The sequence below is a fragment of the Abramis brama genome (assembly GCF_963993115.1).
Source record: "Abramis brama genome assembly, chromosome: 9".
In the NCBI taxonomy this organism is placed as follows: Eukaryota; Metazoa; Chordata; class Actinopteri; order Cypriniformes; family Leuciscidae; genus Abramis; species Abramis brama.
In genome coordinates, this window is record NC_139971.1 from 5,343,377 (window position 1) to 5,367,000 (window position 23,624).

Sequence of the window (23,624 nt, forward strand, 5' to 3'; positions counted from 1 at the left end):
CTTTCCACTAAGTCACACAATTAGTTACTTTTTTTAGGGAGTAACACAATATTGTGACACATTAGTTTAACTTTCCCCTACGTTGAATCAGATCATTTTTGCCCAAACAAGACCTAGAGAAGCTTATTAATGCATTCATTATCAGACTACGAGACAGTAGCAGCTAATATACAACACTGCTGCAGGCACCTGACCAAAACTGAGCACATCACACCATTCCTTGGCTTGGCTTCCAGTTTCATGAAGTAAAGTACTTTTAATTGTATATAAATCAAGTAATGGCCTGTAGGACTCAAATACCTTGCAGATATTCTGGTAGAATAACCTATAATTCACTGAAAACATGTCACAGCTGGAACAAGCTTCCAGAAAATGTAAGGGTGGCCAATGGTAGCTACTTTTATTCATTTCCTTTGTAACTTTTTAAGACTACTTCTTTTTTTCATGTAAAGCAATTTGAATAACCATTGTGTATGACAAATGCTATATGTCTTACCTATGGATCCCAGACTAGTTCAATACCTTAAACAGGACATTTACTTAAGAATACTTTCAGAATATTTCACCTGAAATGAGAATTCTGTTTACCATTGTGTCTATGGAACATTAAATCGTTATCTAGCTTGCTATTTTCAATACAATGAAAGTGAAAAAATACCCGTGGTTATTAAGTTCCACTGACAGAAAGTATCTTACAAGTAGTTCATACATTTGAGCATCCCAACATTTTGCTAAAAGAAAATTCTATTGCTTCAAGAGACATGAGGGTAATAAGATGATAAACAAATGTCTATTTTTGGATGAACTATTCCTCATTAATTTGCCCAAGGAACAGTAGTAATAGTTAATGAATCACATTACGTATGGTGTCTGAAACTATCCCATTAACCCCAGGTTTTTCTTAAGGAACTGTTCTGGGGATAAGTGTATGTTAAATGAATAAACAAAATAGCAATATACTACTACAATATAGTCTTGTTGCAATTGGTTGGCACAGATAGTAATATGATACTGTTGGCTTTTCAGTTAACACAGGTCCTTTTACAAGTGCACTGAAAGTGCTGGATTCCTGCCTTTTTTCACTGGGATGCAGAGGTGTTTGTGGAGGGAACTTAGTTTATAGTTTATGTATTTTCTCCTAAGGTACAGTCATGATATCAAGTCAACAAAAAGAATGAATGTAATATTTAGAAATTATAAGAAATTTTAACAAAGGGCTCATTCATTGTACAACTCAAATACATCAAGCTTTCTTTTGGTCTTTGTCACCCTCAGAATTGTAATTGTTCTTTCTGCAAAAATGTATTGGAGATAATTATAAGAAATGGCCTATAACGAGTGAATCTATGGGAAAGCACATGGATTATTATTTGACTAAAATGACCTTATATAGTCATAGGCATATCCCTCTGGTGTCACATTTTTTATTAGAGTTAATCCTCTCTCATTAATCCAGAAACATAGACACAGAAAGGGTAAACCTAAAATAAATTTATTGAGACGGCGGAGAGCGTACGCTCTCCTGCTCTCATCCACCCTTTTCACAAGGCAATTAAGAAATCATGCTAAGGCTATGGAAAGAAATAGAAATGACACTGACATTTTCGCAGGGTCTGATGAGGGAATGAGGGTCTACAAAATCAGATTCCCCTTCATACAGACCGCAAATGAGCATCACAACCTGACTCGGAAGGTCCATTCAGCATGATCTCTTTGCACCAGTGTTGTGATAGACAACGTAACACACACGATAACAAAAAGCCCGTTCAGATTACGCTGGACGAGCATCTCTTTTGGGACAAAATCAAAAGAAATTCAGAGACCTCCTACTGAGGCGAACTCTTCTGTGGATACAAAGTGCAAAAACAAGCCAAAATGAGAAATGCTTTCATACATAAAAGAGAAACAAACTAAACAAAAAAAAACCCCACATAAGAGGAACAGTAAAAGGAACAGGCAAAAATGTTAACAGTGTAAATAGGCTAAAAATATACAAAGGCCTCTTAGCTAAAGAAGACTGAATCCTTGGTGTGCTGAACAAGGATACAGTGAATAAGCAGCACTGCGTCTCTTAGAAGAGTCCCGCGACTCAGTGCTCGTACAGCATCCTGTGGACAACATCACCTGTGCCAAAGTTTAGGGTTCAAGTCACAAGACAACATTTACACATGTACTGAAGACAGTCAAGTTGTCAAAAATATTAAACTGTAATGAAAGATGATACATCTGAATGTATATATATATATTACATAAATGTACAAAGACCTGCAGAATCAATACAAAAGGACTCTGCAACCACCTTGTAAATGTATATATATATATACTCATAAACAGAGATATGTCCTCTGTGAAACATACCAGTTTGCATGAATTAAACTACATGAAAACTGATTTCCCCTCTCCATTATGTAAATATCATTACAGTATCAGTGTTTCTTGACCTAACCATTTAAACTGACAAGTAGTACATCTTAACAGGCATGCCCCTAATGACAGCCCATGAGTTTCATGGAAATACAATAATCTCCCTCCCCAGGTCCCTATAGGTTTGCAGGAGGGAGTAACATTGAAGCAGCAATGACTGGAATATTAATGGAGAATGTTCCCTTCAGTCCTCGGGAGTGAAACCTTGGCTCGGATATCCTTTAGCCTCTTACAGAGATTTTGTTCTCCACCGCTGCCAGCATTGCACAGAAGCGGGAGTTTTCATTCGCCAAGAGCTTGGACGGCTCGTCGAATTCCACCACCTGGGTCAAAAAGAAGAAAAAAACGAGTCGGTTTAACAGAGGAACCGCAGAAAGAGGCTTCTTTCAACAAATACGTTTGAAGGAACCATGAAGCAATGGATTTCTTCACACTAGGGCTGGGCGATACATTGAAGATTACCCCTAATTAGCAATATTGCCGCGATATCTTTGCTGACGATATAGACCTTATGCGCCAGAGAAACGAGGGCGCCGCCATCTTTAGAATATTGTCTTTGAACTTCCGTTTTTGCGTTCGCTCTGTATATTTCTATGGCGCTGCTGTCCAGGAGTAATTAACTTTTGAAGTGGATTTACTTAATGTAAAGTTAATGAAAGTTATCATGAGGATTGTAATGATGTCTTAACAACTGTCAGTAGACCGGGAAGATTTTAAAACGAGCCGTTCATTCATAAATACGTAAGATCGCTGTGAAAATACAGACCGGAAGTCAAAAGACAACGAGCGCAGAGCTGAAAAGGGGCGGGGCTACATAAGGGCTTTAAAATTAGGATATATTGTGACTATTGCAATATTTGTTAAAAGTTTAGCTTATAAAAACAGTAAGCCAATTTCACCTGTTTTTTCAAACGCTCCTGTTTGTGTATGATCGCGGTCTGTGAACAGTGTCAAAGGTTTCTATGTACAACGTGTTTAACAGCGTTGAGCATTTTAACCAATCACGGTCATGTCTGTTGAACGTGTGAACGCAATAGCCAATCAGAGGCATTTGAGTTAGTTCGAATCCACTCAATACAGCTCAAAGGGTTCACTTGGACGATCACCAATCCTTTCGTTAAAACAAACAAAGTGTAGACACTATGTAAATAAGAGATTAATAGCACAGTATAGACAACTTCATTGATCACAAGTGCCGAAGTGATTGATATCCTTATTGATTATTAGGGTAGTGCTCTTTGCTTGTGTTCTGTTTATAACCAATTCACCATTTAAATACAAGTTTAATTTTCATGCTGCTAGATACACACTGCAAAAGTACAGGATTAATTATGAAATACTGGATTAAAGACAGGATTGAATTCGATACAGGATTAAATTTGAAAATATGATGATTGACACAGATAACCATAGCAATGGACAGTACCTAAATAAATCTACAGTATACTCATACTGTATGTCAACACACATCCTGTGCATTAAGCCTTTCAAATGCAAACTTGTTCTATTGTAGTGTTTCTTTGATCTTCATGTTTCTTTATTTTTCAAAAAGATTTGTTGTTGCAACAAACACAACTTTTAGTAGGAAGACCACAAGTTTTGTACAATTTATATGGGTAAATGTGATTTTAAATGTTCCTTTTGTGTTCATTTAGTAAAAAGCAGCATGTCTAGATTATTTCCAGATCATGTCATTTTCATGGGTGGGGGGGGCTTAGTGGATGGGCAATAAAATCAACTTTTACATTTTTTTTAGAGCAAATGCAAAAATATCAAAGATTTGAATATCGTCAAAATTTGGGAAAAAATGAGAAATGTTTCGCTATATCACCCATCCCTACTTCCCACAGCAACAACCTTTGATATTTTACTGCTACGACAGATTGTTTTTCATCAAAACTAGTCATCACACCACTACACCGTACCTGTCCCTGATTGAGCACCATAATACGGTCACAGTTGAGCACTGTGTGGACTCTATGTGCAATGGTCAGCGTGGTGCAGTCCTCGAATGCATTACGAATCGTCTCTTGAATCAAACAGTCGGTCTCTGTGTCCATGGCCGCTGTGGCCTCATCCAGGATCAAGATCTAAAAATTGGGAGGAAACAAAGTGGATGACCTGGTTAAATGAGACAAAGTCTGTTCTGTTTTATCTGCTAATCCCAATTGGCTCCATCTCTCATGGAAAAGATCAGTCAGTGGGAAAGCTCACCTTGCTCTGTCTCAGAAGAACTCGAGCCACACAGAGCAGCTGCCTCTCGCCCACCGAGAAATTCTCCCCGTTTTCCACCACCTCAGACTCCAGCTTTAAAGGCAGCTGAGACACCTGAACAACAGACAGGAGATGCAAAACGCTGAATTACAAAGATTCAAGGCCATGGGAAGAATGAAAGAAACAGTAATACAATGGAGGCAAGAGCAACAAGAAGTCATCCGAGATTTCATACTTGCACTTGACAAAATGAGAAGCTGCTATGTAAAAGAGTCGGCAACCTGAAACAACTTTGCCTGTAAATGCTATACATGGTGGGGGTTTGGCTTACACATTCTTTCATGTGTGTCCTCTCCAGGGCATCCCAGATCTGCTCCTCTGAATACAGCTTAAATGGATCCAAGTTGGATCTGTTTGAAAATACAGAATACAGTTGTATGACTAAATAAGAAAATGACAATTAAATACATTCATATGAAGCGGGATTAAGGCACTTCTGCATGTCTCGTGTCAACATTGCCCACTGTCCAGTCTATTTATGTAGCGCTTTAATACAGATTGTTTCAAAGCAGCTTCACATTAATAAAATGGCATTGTTAACATTGTTAATGTTGTAAAATTATGAAACAATTCAATTTCAGCAGTAAAGCGGCGCTGCAGAAGGCGTTCATTATTCAGCTCAATTCCGTTCAGTGTTGATTCAATTGAGTTGAACAACAGTGCGGCAAAGTTAGTAACTTTATCCAGCTCAGTTCAGTTCAAATTTTGTTCTAAATGCATTGAACTATGATGTGAAGCAGCAAGCTATAGCATTACCACTGTACAGGACAGGTCAAGTCTTGTAACGCGATGCTTAGAGTGCAAGCAATTTCCACTTCAGCCCCATTTGCTGTTGACCTTTCAGAGTGCAGCCTATGATTACTGACTGGATTACTCAACATAGATGGCAAAAATCAAAACAAGGTGTTTCTGTGCTATGTTCAAATACACGTTCTTTTGTCTGATTTCACAGTTTTCTGTTTCCGATGTCTTTCAAGTTCAATGTTGCAATTTTGTAAAATCGTCCTACTGAAACATTTTTCATGAGAAAGTTATATAATAGCGCATGACGCATGAAGCCCTATCCTGATTCGTGTGAAAGGGTCTTTGGGAATCAGATTAATTCAAGTATAAATCAGAGGAGTGCAGTTCCACTGAAGGAGTGTATGCGTACCTGACAGTACCACTGAAAAGCACTGGCTCCTGTGGAATGATCGACAGCTTGCTGCGCAAATCTGCAAGGCCAATGTCGCAAATGTTGACACCATCAATCTTAATGGAGCCGCCACATGGTTCTACCAGCCGGTAGAGAACCACTCCTAGAGAAGACTTCCCTGAGGACAGATAAGATGGCAGATTTAATGTTTTTCTCTTTATGACATTAATTAGGGACATTACTTTTTTCTCTTTATGACATTAACAAAAGGCTTGGGGCCTCATTTAGTAAGATGTACGTCAAATGATCCTAAACGTGAACATATGACAATTTTTGAAATTAATGATTTATAAAACACAATAGATATTAAAAAAAACTATTGTTATAAATATGTGTAATTTTATATATATATTTATTTGCACACCCCTAATATATATATATATATATATATATATATATATATATATATATATAAGGTGGCCCTTATTTTTCAAGTTTTGATTTATAATTGTCTGACCCCCTCAAGTTGTTCCAATACATGAAAAAATAATTCAGGCAAAATATGAGCTCATTTGAACAATATTTAGAGGTGGCTCGATGACGTTGAAATTTTGTATAATCAGTTATTATGCTCAATTTGTGATAATTACCATTTGCCTAATTTTATCTAAACTATTTAAATTACATACTTGCTTATTTAATGGCAATTCTGAATTTACACCTATTTTGCACAAAATATATTCTATACATTTCTTGCAGAAGCATAAATTGTGTTAACGACGGGCTAACGAAGCCACTTTCACAGAAATGCGTGGTGTTAAGAAACTTTGAACTATTGACTTTGAACTGTGCAAACTTAGTCCAGGCAAAGTAGCGTTTTACGACAGACTAACTGTAAAATAATTTTTTGCAGCTTAGATCATTTCTATGTGGTGTCCAGAACAACATACTAAGTCCTAAGAAATCCTAGTTGAGGAAATATGTTAAATTCTCACCAATCCGAGATGTGTGCCAATAAGGCCAGGCAACAATACACCCCAATGGGGCTATTTTTTCCTTTACTCCTATCAAAATGAAACTTTACACAATGAAAGTACCCACAAAAAGTTTTTTTTTTTTTGTATTACAAGTTTCTTTGAAAATTTATTTTAATATGCAAATGAGCTATACACTAATCGAATATGCCCAAAATACACCCAAATAGGCTTAATTTTTTCCTTTACTCCTACCACAATAAAACTTTACATAGTAAAAGTATACATGAAAAGTAACTTTTTTTGTATTACAAGTTTCTTTTGAAATGAATTTGAATATGCACATGAGGGCCACACTTATTGAATATGTCCTAATTTGCATATAGGCAGAAACACCATTCATATGTATGACAAATACATCGACCTGATCTTCATCCAATCATCCTACTGCCAATGGGTAATGGCAATGCTGCTTTTAGACTGGCCTCTAACCTGAAAACTGCCTGGCTTGGTAGTACCTGCCAGGGGTATACTATAACCCCCACTGGTATAGTCTTCAGGGTCAGTAACAACAGGTAACAACCAGGGTGGGAATTATACCGCGGCCATGGCCGCCGTTGCCCTACACTTTGGCCTTCATGCCCCGTGAAAAAAAAATCATCGTACGGCCACAGTGGCCTGTGTGCCCTGGCCCTGTCCAAGTTCCATGTATAAAGCAGAGCATGTGAGCGGAGTGGAGCGGGAGCGAGCGGGGAGCGCAAGCGGGCGGATCTTGGACAGAGCGCAGAGCGGCAATTTCAAAAGGACGGAGCGTCGCCCTATTTCCCGCTCCAGTTTCGCTCCGCTCACACCACGAGTCTGAAGCATGCTCAGTCAAGCCTGACCCTGAATCCATCTGTCTTGCACAGTCATCAACAGTAGACTATTTTCAGTCAAAACTCAGCTCAATAATGGAGTTCAAAATGTACTTCAAAAAGGAAAATGAGAAGTCATACAGGTGTAGCCTACTATCGTCGCTCCGGAGTATAAATCGCAACAGTCAAAAAATGCGCCATGAAGAAGAAAAAACACATATGCCTAACCTAAGTCGCACTGGACTATAAGTCGCATTTATTTAGAAATGTATTTCACACACACACAAAAAAAACAATGTTACAGACTGGACAGTTCTCCGTTACGGACGCGAGCGCTCTGAAAGCGGCACTAAAAGACTGCTTTATAAAACTTTCACAGAGACATCAAGCAGAAAGCACAAAGCCTGTCTTTAAATTTAATTTCGTTTTGTATTAATTGTATCTTAATTTTAATCAATGTTTCATCAACCAATTGTCTGGATTTAATAAATTAGAAGTGAATATATTAGAAAATAGATAATCACGACACGAAGGCGCCGGCGAAACTGGAGCTTGTCTCATAAATGAACCGAAACTCAGCGTATAGCCTACTTGCCTCACAGACCTGAGACATATGTGACCCGATCTGGCGAAATGAGTCGGAAGTCGCAACGTTCCATTTTAAGATATGGGCCGATTATGTGGAAAAACAATGAAATAATAATTTGAATTTTTTTTTTTTTTTTTTGCTAAATTTCAAAGAACAGACATTCAAAAATAATCTCCTAAAGTTTCGTGGTCCAGATAATTGAGTAAAGGCATTTAAATGACTAATAAAGTTTACAAAGTTTTACTAAATTCGCTGAAAATGAATATTGCTTTTCTCAACTCCTCTCGTCACGTCTGAGCATTCCCCGGGAATCCCCTCAAACGTCTCTGCTCTCCAAATATGATGTTTCACGTTGTATAGAACCAATCAAAAAGCTTAGAAATGTACACAAACGCTGATCATTTGTCAATGGGAAGCCCCGTTTCGACTGACCGGCACGCGATTGGTCCAGCCATCCTCCTGTCAGACTCGTAGCGCTGTGTAAACAAGCTAGCAGATCTCCTCAGAAAGATTAAATATTATTAATTTGAGAAATGTCGCTGTCAAAAGAGAGCAAAGTCGCCAAAAGCGTTGAACTCACTAGAGGCTTCTAACCTAAGCTCTGCTGCGGGTCATCAAGAGTATCTAAGGCTAGTCAGTGATTGTTTTGGATCTGGAGATGGTCATCCTCTGATGACAGCGACAGCAGTGACAGCCCTGTGGTATTTATCGTGTATGGATGTGAGTGAGTGCAATTATTCTGTGAGTGTATTTATCTGCAAGGAGAATCCATTACAATGTGTTTGATTTATTTTAACCCAATATTTAACTGTTGGTATCTCCGTTATGAATGTGTTACACTGTTATTGTCAACTAGCCTACACAAAGATATTGCATAGGCTAACATTATTTTGTTCTCTGTTTCCTTGTCTCTCTGCCTCTCTCACTTTCTCTCTCTCTCTCTCTCTCTCTCTCTCTCTCTCTCTCTCTCTCTCTCTCTCTCTCTCACTCACACACACACACACACACAGACACACACACACACAGACACAAACACACACACACAGACACACACACACACACAGAGAGAGAGAGAGAGAGGGACACACACACCCTCTCAAGGAAAACTGTAGCACCTCTGTTCAATCTTTCTGATTTTAGTAAATGTTTGTAAAAGTGCCTTTTAAATTATTTATTAAAATAAAAACTTTAAAATAATTTGAGCTTCAGTCTGGTTTAATAGCATATATTAATGTCTTTGGTCAAATTAAGCTGTACAATAAATAGTTTATCCCTTTAAATGCAATGGATTTTGAAAGATATCAACAAAAAACGGGCAAAAAACTTTAAAAGCGATTTTCTCAGGTTTTCAATTGGAAAAAGAGGACAGACGACCATAATTCAAATGTGTATATCTTTACAACCATTCAAGGTATGACTTTGACTTGGATATCATTTGAAAGCTTATGGTCTCCTCTTTCCATTAATACCAAAATCTCAATTTTGAAATTTGGGTCACTGTGACTCATTTTGCTGGATCAGGTCACATATATATAAAGCTTGAAATGTCTACTTTTAAACAGAACAATTCAAAACGAAAGAAAACAGACTGCTCTCTTATGTAATCCGTATGAAATGTGCATTTCTCTCTGGCGCGTTCACTACTGCGAAGATCGCGAGTCAGCATCTTTCCAGCCGACACAGACATAAAAAAAAAAACTGGTTTATTAGTAAACAATTAAAATGTCTCCTGCTATATTTTACATATTCATAATCATTAATTTTGCCGGTTCGTTGTGACAGCTTTTAGGTGCTTTATTGGCAGCAGCGCCACCCTACATCGCATCAGCACCGAAAACAAAGATTTTTTTCTTTTGGGGGCATTTTGATTGTGTTCAGACTTTCTCAGTTGTTTTTAGGCGCGATGTTAGAGGACGCTGCTAATAAAGTTGCTAGTAGGCCTACACATTGGATTCACGTTTATTATTATAGGCTAAAAAAAATACCCCAGTTTATGCCGTTCGTATCATTTTATTTTGTTGTATTTATCCGCCACACCTTGAAGGCCGGTCCGTGAAAATATTGTCGATATTAAACCGATCTGTGGCGCAAAAAAGCTTGGGGACCGCTACAAGTGATATACATGTAGATTTTTTTCCTTTTTTGGAGCGAGCGGGGGGGCGATTTGAGTGGAGCACGAAGCAAACTGCGTTGAGTGCTGAGCGATAATGATTGTGAGGGTGTATACCTTCTGGATGAAATGGTTCTCTCTCTCACACTCACATGATATAGAGGACTGAATTAATATTTTGAATGCTTTTATTGGCATTTGTGTTGTTTCTGAATGCTTTTATTGGCATTTGTGGTGTTTCTGAATGCTTTTATTGTCATTTATGTTGTTTCTATTGTTGTGTGAGGGTGTATACCTTCTGGATGTAATGGCGCTCTCTCTCTCTCTCATTAAAAAATGTTTTTTTTTTATTAAAAAAGTCATAATCCATGTCTTATTCCAAATTAGGATGTTATGGTATCAATCTGAATGGGAAAACCATCGAATTGTACTCAATGGCCTTTGTGCCCTGTCATATGGCCTTGGTGCCCCTAAAAAAAAAAAAAAGGTGGAGGCCAAATGGCCTTGCCCTTAAAATTACATAATTCCCACCCTGGTAACAACAACATGGGGAGGTTTCTTTTTGATTTTTTTTATTTGATTTTAGTTTTTTTTTTTTTTAGTTTTTTAACTAACCTAGATATTGCTGTTGCTAGCTTCTCATAACACTGCAAAGCTACTTTACAAACGGTGGAAGTCTTATGTGTGGCCCGCCTGGTCTGAAATACTTGCTAACTACAAAAAGAGAAGCAGTTTTGGTGTCTGGCAAAGTTATTTTAAAGAGCTGTAATGTCTGGAAAGTGTGTCTATCCGGTTTTTCATCTGTCTTCTGTGTGAGAGTGAATCGTTTAGTTGGTAAGAATGACTTCTGCCTGTAATCTCGTAATCTGTGTTAGTTATTTGGCCCCTGTTTTTTCTACTTGTGACTTTATGGTTTCTTGGCCATAAGTCAATTAGGCCTAGTGTTGAGCTCATTTGCATATTTAAAATAGATTTTTCAAAGAAACTTGTAAAACAAAAATGTTACTTTTCATGTATACTTTCACTGTGTAAAGTTTTATTGTGGTAGGAGTAAAGGAAAAAATTAAGCCTATGCGGGTGTATTTTGGGTAGCCTATATTCGATTAGTGTATAGCTCATTTGCATATTCAAATTCATTTTCAAAGAAACTTGTAATACAAAAAATTTGACTCTTCATGGGTACTTTCACTGTGTAAAGTTTCATTTTGATAGGAGTAAAGGAAAAAAATAGCCCCATTGGGGTGTATTGTTGCCTGGCCTTATTGGCACACATCTCGGATGGATGAGAATTTAACATATTTCCTCAACTAGGATTTCTTAGGACTTTTAGTATGTTGTTCTGGACACCTCATAGAAATGATCTAAGCTGCAAAAAATTATTTTACAATTAGTTCTATTTTTGGCTCCAAAATTAGTTACTTTGCCTGGACTAAATGTGAAAAGATGCGTATCATCAGTTATCTTACAATAGTCAAATGTATGTTGTGTAAGATATATTTGGTTAAATAATTAATATAGTACTCACATTGAACTGTGATCAAGTAATAGGCTATGTGATTTGATGAATTCTGCAAACTGTGTATAGTACTGAATACAATGCTCAATGCTAAAGGTTTTAGAATGAAGAATTTTGCTGACTTGTAGAATTGCCTACAAAAACAGCGAACTTTGATGTGCTTCAGCTACCTCTAAATATTAATATTTTTTGCCCCATTTTTTTTCTGGGGTGTTTTTAGCATAAATGGAACAAATCTAGCGGGTCAGGCTGCAGAAAAACGGAAAAAAAAAATATATACACCCTAATATATATATACACACGCGCACATATTTTTTATTCAGAAAATCATTCATATAATTAATAAATGATACAAAAATAAAGCAATTAAAACATTTTCTCATTTGCTCAATATTTATCTTTACATTTTAATAAACAATGCTGGATTATTGTAATTACTGGTATATATGAGTACAATGCTCTTCAGTTGGCGTACGCATAAGAACATTTTCACTTCAGTTTTTGCCTTTATAAATCCTGATTTGTTCCTCACTTTTGACATAGGAAAAAATCCATGGACTTTAGGATCAAATCCGATCGCACATGTGTTTTATAAATGAGGCCCCTGATTCAAAAAGTTACATTAAATTGAATATCGTAATTGTTGAGAAACAACCCAAGAGAAGAGACTGACCTGAGCCTGTTCGTCCTACGATTCCGATCTTCTCTTTCGGTCGAATGGTGCAGGAGACTTTCTTCAGTATTAGTGGGAGGTTGTCTCTGTACCTCATCTCTGTTCCATCAAACACTATCTCACCCTCCTGGGGCCAGTCAGATGGAGGAGCCTTGTTTTTCACCCGCGCAGGGGCCTCCAGAGACAGAGACTAAGACAGAGAGAGGGGACAAAGCAAACGTTGGACTTCATCCTCTCTATTCTGAATTCATCGTAAAGAATGATGAAAGATGAAAGTTTTACAGTCAAGCTGAAATTGTCAGTCAAAAAAATGATGTAAGACAAGTACCTTGATGTAATGATGGATTCTCTCTACTGAGGTGAACCGCGCTTCGGTCTCAGAGGCCAAGCGAACAGTAAACTGGAATAATCCTGTAAGCTGTGAGAGATGAAAGAGATGTTCAGTAAAATCTGCTTCCTTTATACAATAGCTTCTGTTGTGTTGACTGACAATATGACCCTATTCAATCTCATTTGAGGCAAATAAATGTGTTCTACATGTGTCAATCCTGTCTTATGCCGTTTCCACACTTGTTTTGATTGTTTGGTCCAAACTCGAGTCTGATTCCCTTCCTATTTCACCACGGGTCCCTATTACTTGGCTCTAAACCACAGTGCATTTGCGTCATCAACATGAAGACCACCGTGAGTACTAGTGGCACCTGTTTACTAGGTAGCTAGATAATTAATGACTCAGGAGGAGAAGGCGCTAAAAATGGAAAGCACTGTTCTCGCTTCACTTTTTTTACTTAAATTTTGGCAGAAAAACGGAAGGGACAAATGCACAACATGCACAAAATGGCACTTGCCTCCATCTGCCATTGGTGCAAAAAACAGTGGAGTTTCAATTTCTGCAGAAGCCAGCAGCAATGAGAAATGTGCCGCTCTCCCTGCAGGGCATCCGTCCTGCTTGACATTATTAAGTGGACGACCGCTATGGATTTTTTGATGCCCAATGCCGATATCTTAAAGAGCAGGGTAGTCAATGGCCAATATAAAACTGATATACATCTTGCTGCAGGTCTTTTGCCGTCACTCAAGAGTTTTTCTGAACCTGCCTTCTCAGAAATCTGGTTGCAGCCGTTGATCACTTCCTTTTTCTGCCTCGTCCAGGAAGTGTAATCACTGTTCCTTTAACTTTGAACTAGCAAACTATGCTTCCAACGGTGTCTCTAGGAAAATTTTGTGACTTTGTTATCTTTTTGTATCCTCTTCCTTGTTTCTGAAGGGCAACGATATCTTCTCTTAACTTTTTGGACCATTCTTTTGACTTATTTCTAACATGCAGTCAAACGTGACACTCAAACCTAGCCAGTTCAGATATTTCATGTGTTCTAGTTCAAGCACACCTGGTGCAACTAATGAAGCCCTTGATTAGTTGCATCAGGTGTGTTTGAGATTTGTATTTTATTCAGGGGGTTGAATCATTTTGAGACTGCAAAAGTCATTAAAAAAATTTCAATACCCCGCATATTAATAGCGGCTCCCTGATGGCCACAAATTATATACAATATAATTACCCAAATATATTTTTTTATACTATTTTTTCCTCACATCTGATATTTTTTTTCTATCATCATGTCCCTTTAGGGGCTCCATATAATGCATCATTTCCTTTCCGAACATGGCATTCGGCTTCGGGCACATCCCTACTGTGGATACAAGATGAAGTTTGCTAGGTTTGTGGCAGTAAATATTTATGAGACACTCAAAGACTTGTTTAAATGTATTTACATGAGTATTTACAGAATCTCGGTAGTATATAACAAGTATTATAGCATTTGCTTTTCAGTTATTAGAAAGAACTGTACAAAGACAGAAAACTAAAGAAAGACTGAGAAAAGGAGCTCCTGTACTGGGTTCTTAGGACTGTCAAAATAAAAGTCCCAGTTCCAACATCGGCCAATAAAATGATAATATCGGCAATAGCGATATTTCGGTCGACCACTATCATCAATTGTGTTTTACTTTTAGAAATGAGGCTTTGTTGATTTAATAACTACAGCAAACAATATCCCAAGCCTGTTTTTAAGAGTTTCAAGAGTTCAGGATTCAATTTTAAACCAAATGTCAAATGGTTGACACTGAAAGAGTCAAAAGATGAAAGACGTTTTGCACAATTTCCCTCACCTGTACAGCATAGGAAATGGCCAGGCCTGCGTATGCAGGAGGGATCTGGCCGTGCATGAGGACAATCATCAAAGCCGTTATGCTAATGAGAGCCACGCTAATCACATCCAGACGCACTGCCAGCCAGCGCATGGCACAGCTGAACAGATAGAAAGGAGCCTGGTTCTGATCCAGCAGCTCCTGATACCTAGGATAAAAGACACAAAGTCTATTAAGTGAGCTCACTGGAAGTCTTATCATAAATCTATCGTATAATGCTTACCGTAAAGCACATTAAAAGAAACAGTATAAAATGATGCAGAATGATATCCCAGAATTCACCTTTGAAGGAATTCGTCCTCTCTTCCATAAGCATGCACGGTGGTCAGGCCCTGAATGCTGGAGGCAACGTGGGACAGGAACGGTGACTGTGTGATGTTGTCTAATCGTTTGAGTTCTCGAATGAAGACTCGTGAAACCACGTGCAGCACCGTAAAGAGGATGACCAGCGGCCCTACTGCCACCAGGAACCAAGGGAACACGCTGCCAATCACACCCAGGCAGAAGAGCACCAGAATCACGTTCTGAATGAACATCTCAGCCTGGAACGGCAGACGTGTGTCCACTGAGAAGACAGGGAAGCGTTTAGAGATGTAAGACAGGTATGAGAGTCTGATTATAGGGGAGTGTGATCATCATCTACAATAATATCGTAATGTTTGTTCTAATGATGTCACTCACTTTGTAAAACACAAACAAAAAATGGCCTGCTTTCATTGCCTGATGTAAAATGCCCCCAAAATTCAATATGAGGTGAAATCGCTCCTTATGCCTTACATTTCTGTTAGTGCTGTCAAATCGATTAATCGCGACTAATCTCATCTAACATAAAAGTTTGTGTTTATTTAATATTTAATCACAAATGTATATATGTGTGGTTGTGTGTGTATATATATATATATATATATATATATATATATATTTATATTTATATATACACACACACACACATATATTATATAAACACAAACTTTTATGTTAGATGCGATTAATCACGATTAATCGATTTGATGGCACTAATTTCTATATGATATAGTTTAGCACTATCACACAAGCGTGCTGATTTTCCTGAATATCACCAGCACGACTGCAAATGTGATATTGATTTTATACAACAGCTTAATAAACGAAGTTAATATTGTGAGTTACATTTTAGTCACAATATTAACAATATTGTCTCTTTTTCCTCTATTTCGGCAATATTTCCAAACCAAGCCGATAAAGAACTGCTCTTGAGTCTCCGGGACACACAGAGTAGTGTTTTGTTCATGAATGAATCAGTGGATGTGTCCGAAATCGCCCCTACACAACAGGTCTAACACATTAACCAAAATATAACTATAGTTAAAATCCCAGAAAATACAGAGATGTTATTTTTGGTCAATTTCACACACCCCATTTGAAGATAATAATACATTCTAACCCTCCAACAGTTCTCACCTTCATCCATGTCTTTGGAGAATCGGTTGAGGATGCGAGCCGTGGGCGTTGTGTCAAAAAACTTCATGGGACTACGAAGAATCTTCTGGAAAAGTTCGTCATGGAGCTTTGAGGAGGCACGCAGAGTACCCTAAAAAAGAAGAAGATCAGAATGAAACATGGACCTCTCCCTCTGACAGCTTGCTATAGATCCTATAAAACCAACTACATGTAAAAATGTAAAATCTCACCTTGACAAACACGGTGCCTCTCAGTAGTTTGAGAAGGAGCATGATTCCCATAGACATGGTGTAGACACCAGCGTAGTGGTGCATCAGAGGGTTATCTCGCATACTCTCGCTCACGACTGAACTGTTCCCCACCTGCACTGTGGTGTTCTGTTGAGCAAGAAACCGTAAGGCAATTATAGACACAAATGTGTACACAAAAATTGTTTTGCATTTTATAGTAAAACATGTTAAAAGGATGATACTCGCTAATTAAATTTTGTTTCCAGAATCTATTTATATAGTTATCAAATTAATCAATGGCCTACTTAGGGGTGCGCATTGCCAAAGACTCATTAATACAATATTAATGTGGATTCACAGTGTGGCATATATTTATTGTCTTAACCTTTAAAGACGGCTTGAAAACTTGTAATAGCCTTTTCTTCCCTATTGTTACGTAAATCCAAATGAAACAGCTTCTAGAACAAAAATAAAAAGTAGGGCAGCACTTGGTTTTGCCCATCAGGAATTGACTGGAATACTTGTTGTTTGCACATTGGTGTAGAGTTAATGTTAAAGATTACGAGGGCACATCAATTAAAAAAGATGTGCACCAATTAATCATTTACAGTAAACACTGCAATCTTCAATGAAAAATAAGAATTGTCAATTGATTTTTATTCATTACAGAAATAATGTGATGAATATGACGCAAAGATCAAGCTTATTACACCTAACCAGTAAAAAACCAAAGTGAAGGCTGAGCAGCTGTTCTAAAAAAAATGTATAATGTTTTAAATATCGATATTCAGTGCATGAGTTGTGATCGAAAAAAATATAATTAGTCATTTGTGATTTGTAATTTCCAAAGTTTGACACACTAACAGTAACAACTCCAGAAATAAAAGAAAAAAACCAGCGCTAAAGGTCACAAGCACATCAAATATTTAAACACTTCTACTCTGGTCTCATGGAAATGAAGCCTTTCTGCAGTTCCTTTGCTCCAAACTGCCCAGTGTCTCTTACCCCACTGCCCTGTTTGATCCAGTAGCTGAGCCACCAGTTGCTGAAGGCTATGCTGCCCACATTGACAATAAAGAGGGCCAGGATGAAGAGGAAGACGAGCCACCCTCCTAAAGCCTGGATGTACACTTTGTACACTTCACAGGGCACTGAGCCTTTCCCTCTCTCTTCCACCTGCATCAGCTGACCTGAAAGAAAACCAACAGGAGTGAAGTAAATCATAAGGTCAAAAGGGTAAGCATGACTAAACGTGAGGCCTGAAGGGAGGTTATGTAGAGCAGCGTTTCTCAGCTGGTGGGTCGCAGAACCTGTGCGGTTCAAAGAAACAACAACTAATGTAATTCTATGTTTTTCTGATGCGAGACTTTTATTTTGAAAGACGTGCGTGAAAGCTGTTGACTCTTCTGTCAGACGCATTTAAGTAAAGAGTGCCTGATAAAAACGCGTTGTCCTGATTCAGTATCTGCGGTCAGATGAGTTGTTGTCCGGCTATATCTCAGTGTAATTATTTTAATGTTATTTTTGTAACCTGTCAAAAAGTAAAACTGTCAACTTTGTAAAAAGTCTCTCAACTCAACTGTCACGTCAGCCGTTATACTGTGCTATTTAAAAGCACGTGCAAATGTGGCGGCGCTTGCTGTATATCTCTTCATTATAAATAAAGCGCAAAAGAAATTAAAAGCATGTTGTTTTTCTGTAACCCCAAAATGCCACTATTTTTACTTTTGTGCAATTTTGTATATTTTTCAAATAACTTTGGTGGCTAATACCAACTTACTAACTTTATTGTATTAACGAAGTAGTTTGGGACTGCTATTTGTATTTTTTTAGGAATAAAAAATTGTGTCGCAACTTAATGACCATGGGAAAATGTTGGTCCCATGGCCAAACCAGTTGAGAATCACTGATGTAGAGCACAGTATAATGTACGGTTTAACATGCTCATACTTACCATCATCCTGATTGACTGTTTTTTCTTTTTTGACAGATCCTGCTTTTTTGCTCTCTAAGGGTTTCTTCAGGGAACTCCCAGATTTTTTATTCGGAACCTGAGATGACACAAAATAACAGATTCGAGAACTCCACCATGTGCAAAAAACACGAAATGAGCAAGAACTGATAGTTGAAAAAGAGCTGCGTAAACATTTAAAACTTCTCCTTTTAGAGTCATACGGGTTTGGAATGACATTTTTGGTGAACTGTCTCTGAACTATTTCACCATCTTCCCCATTTCATCTGTTTTACATAAAACAGAAACTTTAAGGGAAAGTTCACCCAAAAATGATACTTCTGTCTGTATGACTTTCTTTACTTTGTGGATTACAAAAGACAATTTTTTGAATAATGTTTTTGATGTTTTGTCCATTTAATGAAATACTGTATAAAGGCCCGATATACTTCAAGCGAAATAGAAGAACGAACTGCGTTGAAATAATTTCGAACAAAATCAGGACAAAACGACGTCTTCTGAAGCGGCATGATTGTTTTGTATAATAAACAGACTGAAATTCTGCATTTATTCCTTGAAACTCAAATCAACTATCATCAAACATCATTGGTTCTTGCACATCATGCGGTTAGTTACAACATGGGGTGAGTAAATGATGATAGAGTTTTCATTTTTTGCTGATTGAAGAGATACTGACCTCAATGATGTGTGTTTCTCCCAGTTGAAGGGTGTTAAACATGGCGGCGTAGTCTCCATTCACATTCATCAGGTCCTCATGGCTGCCTTGCTCTGTGATGCTGCCGTCACGCATGACGATCACGTCATCACAGTCCACCAGATACTGATAACAGAAACGTCCATTAGCGTATGCTGTGATCGTAATCCAGAGCTTACATGGTTAAAAGATCTCACATGACGGGGCATGACATTGTAACGTACCTGTAGCTGGTGAGTGACAAAGATGACGGTCTTGCCACGCAGCTGCTTCTTAATGGCGTTGTTAAAGATGTGATTTCCGACATGAGCATCCAGAGCGCTTAAAGGGTCATCAAGAATATAAATGTCCCGGTTGCTGTATAAAGCTCGCGCCAGGCTTACCCGCTGACGCTGACCGCCGCTCAGGTTGGCACCACGTTCACCAATCTGACAGAGTGAATCACACCACGTATAAAACATTGGCCCTGATTATAGGCTCATTATAGATGAGAATTTAGTGTATGTTTGAGTTTGTAGCTCAGGTAAGAGTATCTCTGCTGATTAGTGATGCACCAATTTTTTTTTTTTACTGAAACACCTGAACCATCAGTTAGCCGAAAACCAAAAGTAAAGTTTATTTAATAATCAATGCATTAATCGAATTTATTTAATACTCAATATTCATATATAAACATTTAAATTGCACATAAGGCAGTTTCTATATCAAAGTTTTGCTTATATAATTATGTTTTTACTCCTATTCATTGTTGAAATAAATACAACGGTGGCTAGACATATGTATTCAAATTTATTTATTAATTCAAATATACATAAAATAATAAAGACATCACTAACAGGTTAAATAAAAATATAATTAATATCTGATACAGAGCATATATTTAGCAAAATGCTCCTCTCTAAAGAGTTTTTTTTCTAGCTGAGGACATTGAATGGCTTATTTTGAGGCAAATGCAATTTTATTGACATCTTTCCACAGTTGAAACACTGATTGAGCGATTACATGAGACAGTTGTACTCTATCTTTCAACATACCTTCTGATGTTCATTCATGTTTTTTGTGCTATAACTAGTAAAAAGGAAGAGATGATCAGTTCACATGTTGTTTGAACTGATGCGGCTACAGCGATCTCTCCCAGCACATTAAAGAGTAACAAAACTACATTTATTGTTTGAATTTTGTGATATTTAAAGAATTTGAAAGCTGAGACCGTTTCATATCAAAAAGCTTACTGCGATTATTGAATGGGAGTTTTTGAGTATTCTAACTCAAATTTGGGTGCATCACTACTGTTGGTTATTCTGTGTTACTGTAGGATGTGTTACCTCAGTCAGGTCAGAACAAGGGAGGATGGCCAAGTCTGGTCTCAAGCAGCAAGCACTCAGAACAGCCTGATACCTGCAGAAGACATATCAAAGAGACAGGAGGATAAAATATGATCACGCTTTAAGGTAAAATATCAAGCAAGGTGCCATTACATCTTTAATACGTTGACTATATTTCATCAGGAGGCGTATGGAGGCTGTTTAATGACAAAGAACAAGTGTTCAAGGTTGTCTGTGCTCATTTTATCTCTGTGCTGAGTCACGCACCGCCTGCAGATCCTTTTTACTTGCTCAGCCCTCTAGTCTACTTCACGCTGACTCAAACACATTATTCATTACATTGCTGTAGTGCAGCTGTCTGGCAAACCAAAAAGTACTGACATGTTTCACTAAAAAAGGCCCCGATATACAAGCGAAATTGAAGAACAAACTGGTATGGCATAATTTCGAACCAAATCAGGCCAAAACGAAGTTTGATTGTTTCAAAACATCTTAACAAAGCAGACTTTCCAGAAAAAGTCTGGGTGGTAAACACCTACGAACTACCGTTGGTCTGTGGTGATTATGTAATAGGTGTGGCTCTGCTTTCTTTAACATGAAAAGCTCATTTCTTCCGCTTCATGCTTTCTGAACTGCTGTTTTCTCACAGCTGTTATTTTTGTTGTGTTCATTCTGTTATTAGGAGGAAAGCGCGCAGCACATATTAACATATTCATCCAAACGGCGCTCTTAACAGTATGAGCAGCGTCGGGATGTTCGCTAACAGTATAGTGCTACAAAGGTGTTTCTGACTTATTTTTTCCCCTAAGCGAAGAACAAAAAAGAACTGTACTGCGAGTGTATCAGGACCTTTGCACTCTCCTTTTATTTGGTGCTCACCTCTCTTCCTCCATTTCCTTTCCAAACAGGATATTGTCACGGAAGGATGCATTGAGAATCCAGGCCTGCTGTGCCACATACGCGAAATCTCCATCAACAGCAACCGTCCCCTCTAAAAGAGTCATCTGGGATACACGCACAACAGTGCATTTGAGGATTCTATGAACACATCTAATGGATCAAAGATGACAGCTGCCGTTTTTTACACTTCAAATCAGACAATAAACGCTCACCTGGCCAAGAATGGCAGAGATGAGAGATGTTTTGCCACTTCCCACACTGCCACACACACCGACCAGCTTCCCCTAAAGATTCAAACACACGAATGATTATTAGTATGATTATTCCTTGTCATCTTGACCATTATAAATCGACCAAATTAGCATTTAGAAAGGAAAAGACCTTTTGAATAGTGAGATCAACGCAGTGAAGAGTTCTCTGCAGCCGTTGGCTGATGGTCGGCACTTGAAGGGTGTTATCCTCAGGACTGGACGCCATGTCTCCAGACACATCATGCAACAGCTGGCCATGCGTCTCCTCTTCCAACATCACGTGATGTTTTGGGTCGTCGCGCTGCCGACGCTTCTTGCGACACCCTCTCATTCCGAGGCCTATATAGGGTGTACCACGGGGCGAAGGCTGGGCGCTGTGACCCCCCGTTTCCCAAGCCAAACTGGCACCAGTCATCTCTACTGCAACGGAGGGATTGCTTGGCTGCTCACGGATCATCTTGACCTCGGCCATCAGGAGCAAACTCTGAAAATGAAGAAACAAAGAGAAAACGGACTCAATTTATAACATTTACAGGTGCTAAATTTAACACAGAACACAGAGCCTTTTTGTCTTTCTTGTTGAAGATTCTTAAATCAGGTCTGCATATTTTTCACTTTCAGGGAAAAGGTTTCTTAAATAAAGACTGAAAGCTTAACGATGGTGACGTTGAAGTCAAGACTGTAGAATAGTTTGTCTAGAACAGGGCTATTCAATTGGCTAATTCAGTTTGATACTTGCTCCGATTGACCTGAGAAACGTTTTACGTGCGAATATTGCAGCAGTTATTATATGTGTCCCGAATTTATGTCGACTGAACCAGCAATAGGCTACCAATCATTCGTGAATGAATCATTATTTTGGTTCGATTCTAAACGCGCTTGCATAACGGTCTAAAACTATTTGGATTCATTCGGACCGCTCCATCACTGAATCATCTGAAGCGGTTTCTCGTTCAGTACAGTATAACAACAAATAGCGATGCTTTCAGTTGTTTCACTAGTTGTTTCAACACGGCCCAGCACGGAGCTGCGTTTACTCCCGGTCCCGGACACTATATTAAACAGCGTTGCGACAACCAGTGGGAAGTGTTTCAGTTCGACAGAAACCTCTCTGTTGCAAACCACAAATCACTCGATGATTTAACTAGTATTAAATCGGATGAAACAGCCTCAACATTCCCAAAAAGACTGATGAGGAAAGCAGGAGAAACATTGTGGCATGAACGAAATTAGAAGACTTTAAATCCCCTAATCACCCTTACAAACATTTACCATGAATTTACTGTAGTAATTTACCATGGTTGGGCAGAAATGTGCAATATTTATATTGAATACTATGTAGTAATACATAAATATAGTAAATATATATATATATATATATCAGGGTTTCCGTTGTCCGGTAATTGCCGGACATTGGGCGGAAAAAAAATTAAATGTCCGACAAAATTAAATCTCTCCGGTCAAATTGTCCGATTAAAATTGCCTAATAATCCCGCCCCCCTAACACAATCTGAATTTGAGAATAAGCCTAAAATGTATAATCAAAAATACACTGACCTTTGGCTATGTTATAAAGGAACAGGCTCTACCGTTTGAAAGTTATTAAACATTATTACATGGCTTGGTTGAATTCCAATGTGGAATGCGGTCTGTTATTTCTTGATATCAGACCGCTGCGAAGCACTAGCGGCGCCAGGATTTTGATTGTAGGTGGGCCTCCAGAAAACTGGATGGGCCAGTTAAAATAAGCCAAAAAATAAAAAATAAAATAAAAACAGGTTCCCCTTCATCTCCGTTTCAGCGCTTTTCTGGACACTGAGGACAGTGACTCAGTAGCCTACCTGAATTTAAGTTAAAAAAAAAACTTAAACAGGATTTTTTTGTTGCTTTTTTAATACAATTACAATTTCATTTAATTTATTGTTTAATAAAATTATAGGCCTATTATTTTTAGTTTATTAACAGCAACAACAGCTGTAAAGATGAAGTTGACGATCGCCATCTCCGTAGTGAACGCGCCAATAAAGAGAAATGCACATCATGGATTACATCAGT

The 23,624-nt window shown here is 38.1% G+C and overlaps 1 protein-coding gene across 1 annotated transcript in view; it reads right to left on the bottom strand.

Moving 5' to 3' along the window:
- Positions 1-1,476: 1,476 nt before the first annotated feature.
- The window catches only part of abcc5 (ATP-binding cassette, sub-family C (CFTR/MRP), member 5), a 49,576-nt gene continuing 27,428 nt past the window's right edge, over positions 1,477-23,624 (bottom strand). Inside the window, exons 11-29 of the mRNA XM_084124708.1 lie at positions 21,700-22,053; positions 21,531-21,602; positions 21,298-21,422; positions 20,419-20,491; positions 19,318-19,521; positions 19,076-19,219; positions 18,382-18,478; positions 17,433-17,617; positions 16,428-16,574; positions 16,198-16,327; positions 15,040-15,322; positions 14,719-14,905; positions 12,878-12,967; positions 12,550-12,739; positions 5,852-6,011; positions 4,970-5,048; positions 4,639-4,752; positions 4,350-4,514; positions 1,477-2,747 (exon numbers count right to left, since the gene is read on the bottom strand). Of these exons, the coding sequence (XP_083980834.1) occupies positions 2,646-2,747; positions 4,350-4,514; positions 4,639-4,752; positions 4,970-5,048; positions 5,852-6,011; positions 12,550-12,739; positions 12,878-12,967; positions 14,719-14,905; positions 15,040-15,322; positions 16,198-16,327; positions 16,428-16,574; positions 17,433-17,617; positions 18,382-18,478; positions 19,076-19,219; positions 19,318-19,521; positions 20,419-20,491; positions 21,298-21,422; positions 21,531-21,602; positions 21,700-22,053 (2,901 nt within the window). The 3' untranslated portion in view covers positions 1,477-2,645. The remainder of the gene's footprint in view (positions 2,748-4,349; positions 4,515-4,638; positions 4,753-4,969; positions 5,049-5,851; positions 6,012-12,549; positions 12,740-12,877; positions 12,968-14,718; positions 14,906-15,039; positions 15,323-16,197; positions 16,328-16,427; positions 16,575-17,432; positions 17,618-18,381; positions 18,479-19,075; positions 19,220-19,317; positions 19,522-20,418; positions 20,492-21,297; positions 21,423-21,530; positions 21,603-21,699; positions 22,054-23,624) is intronic.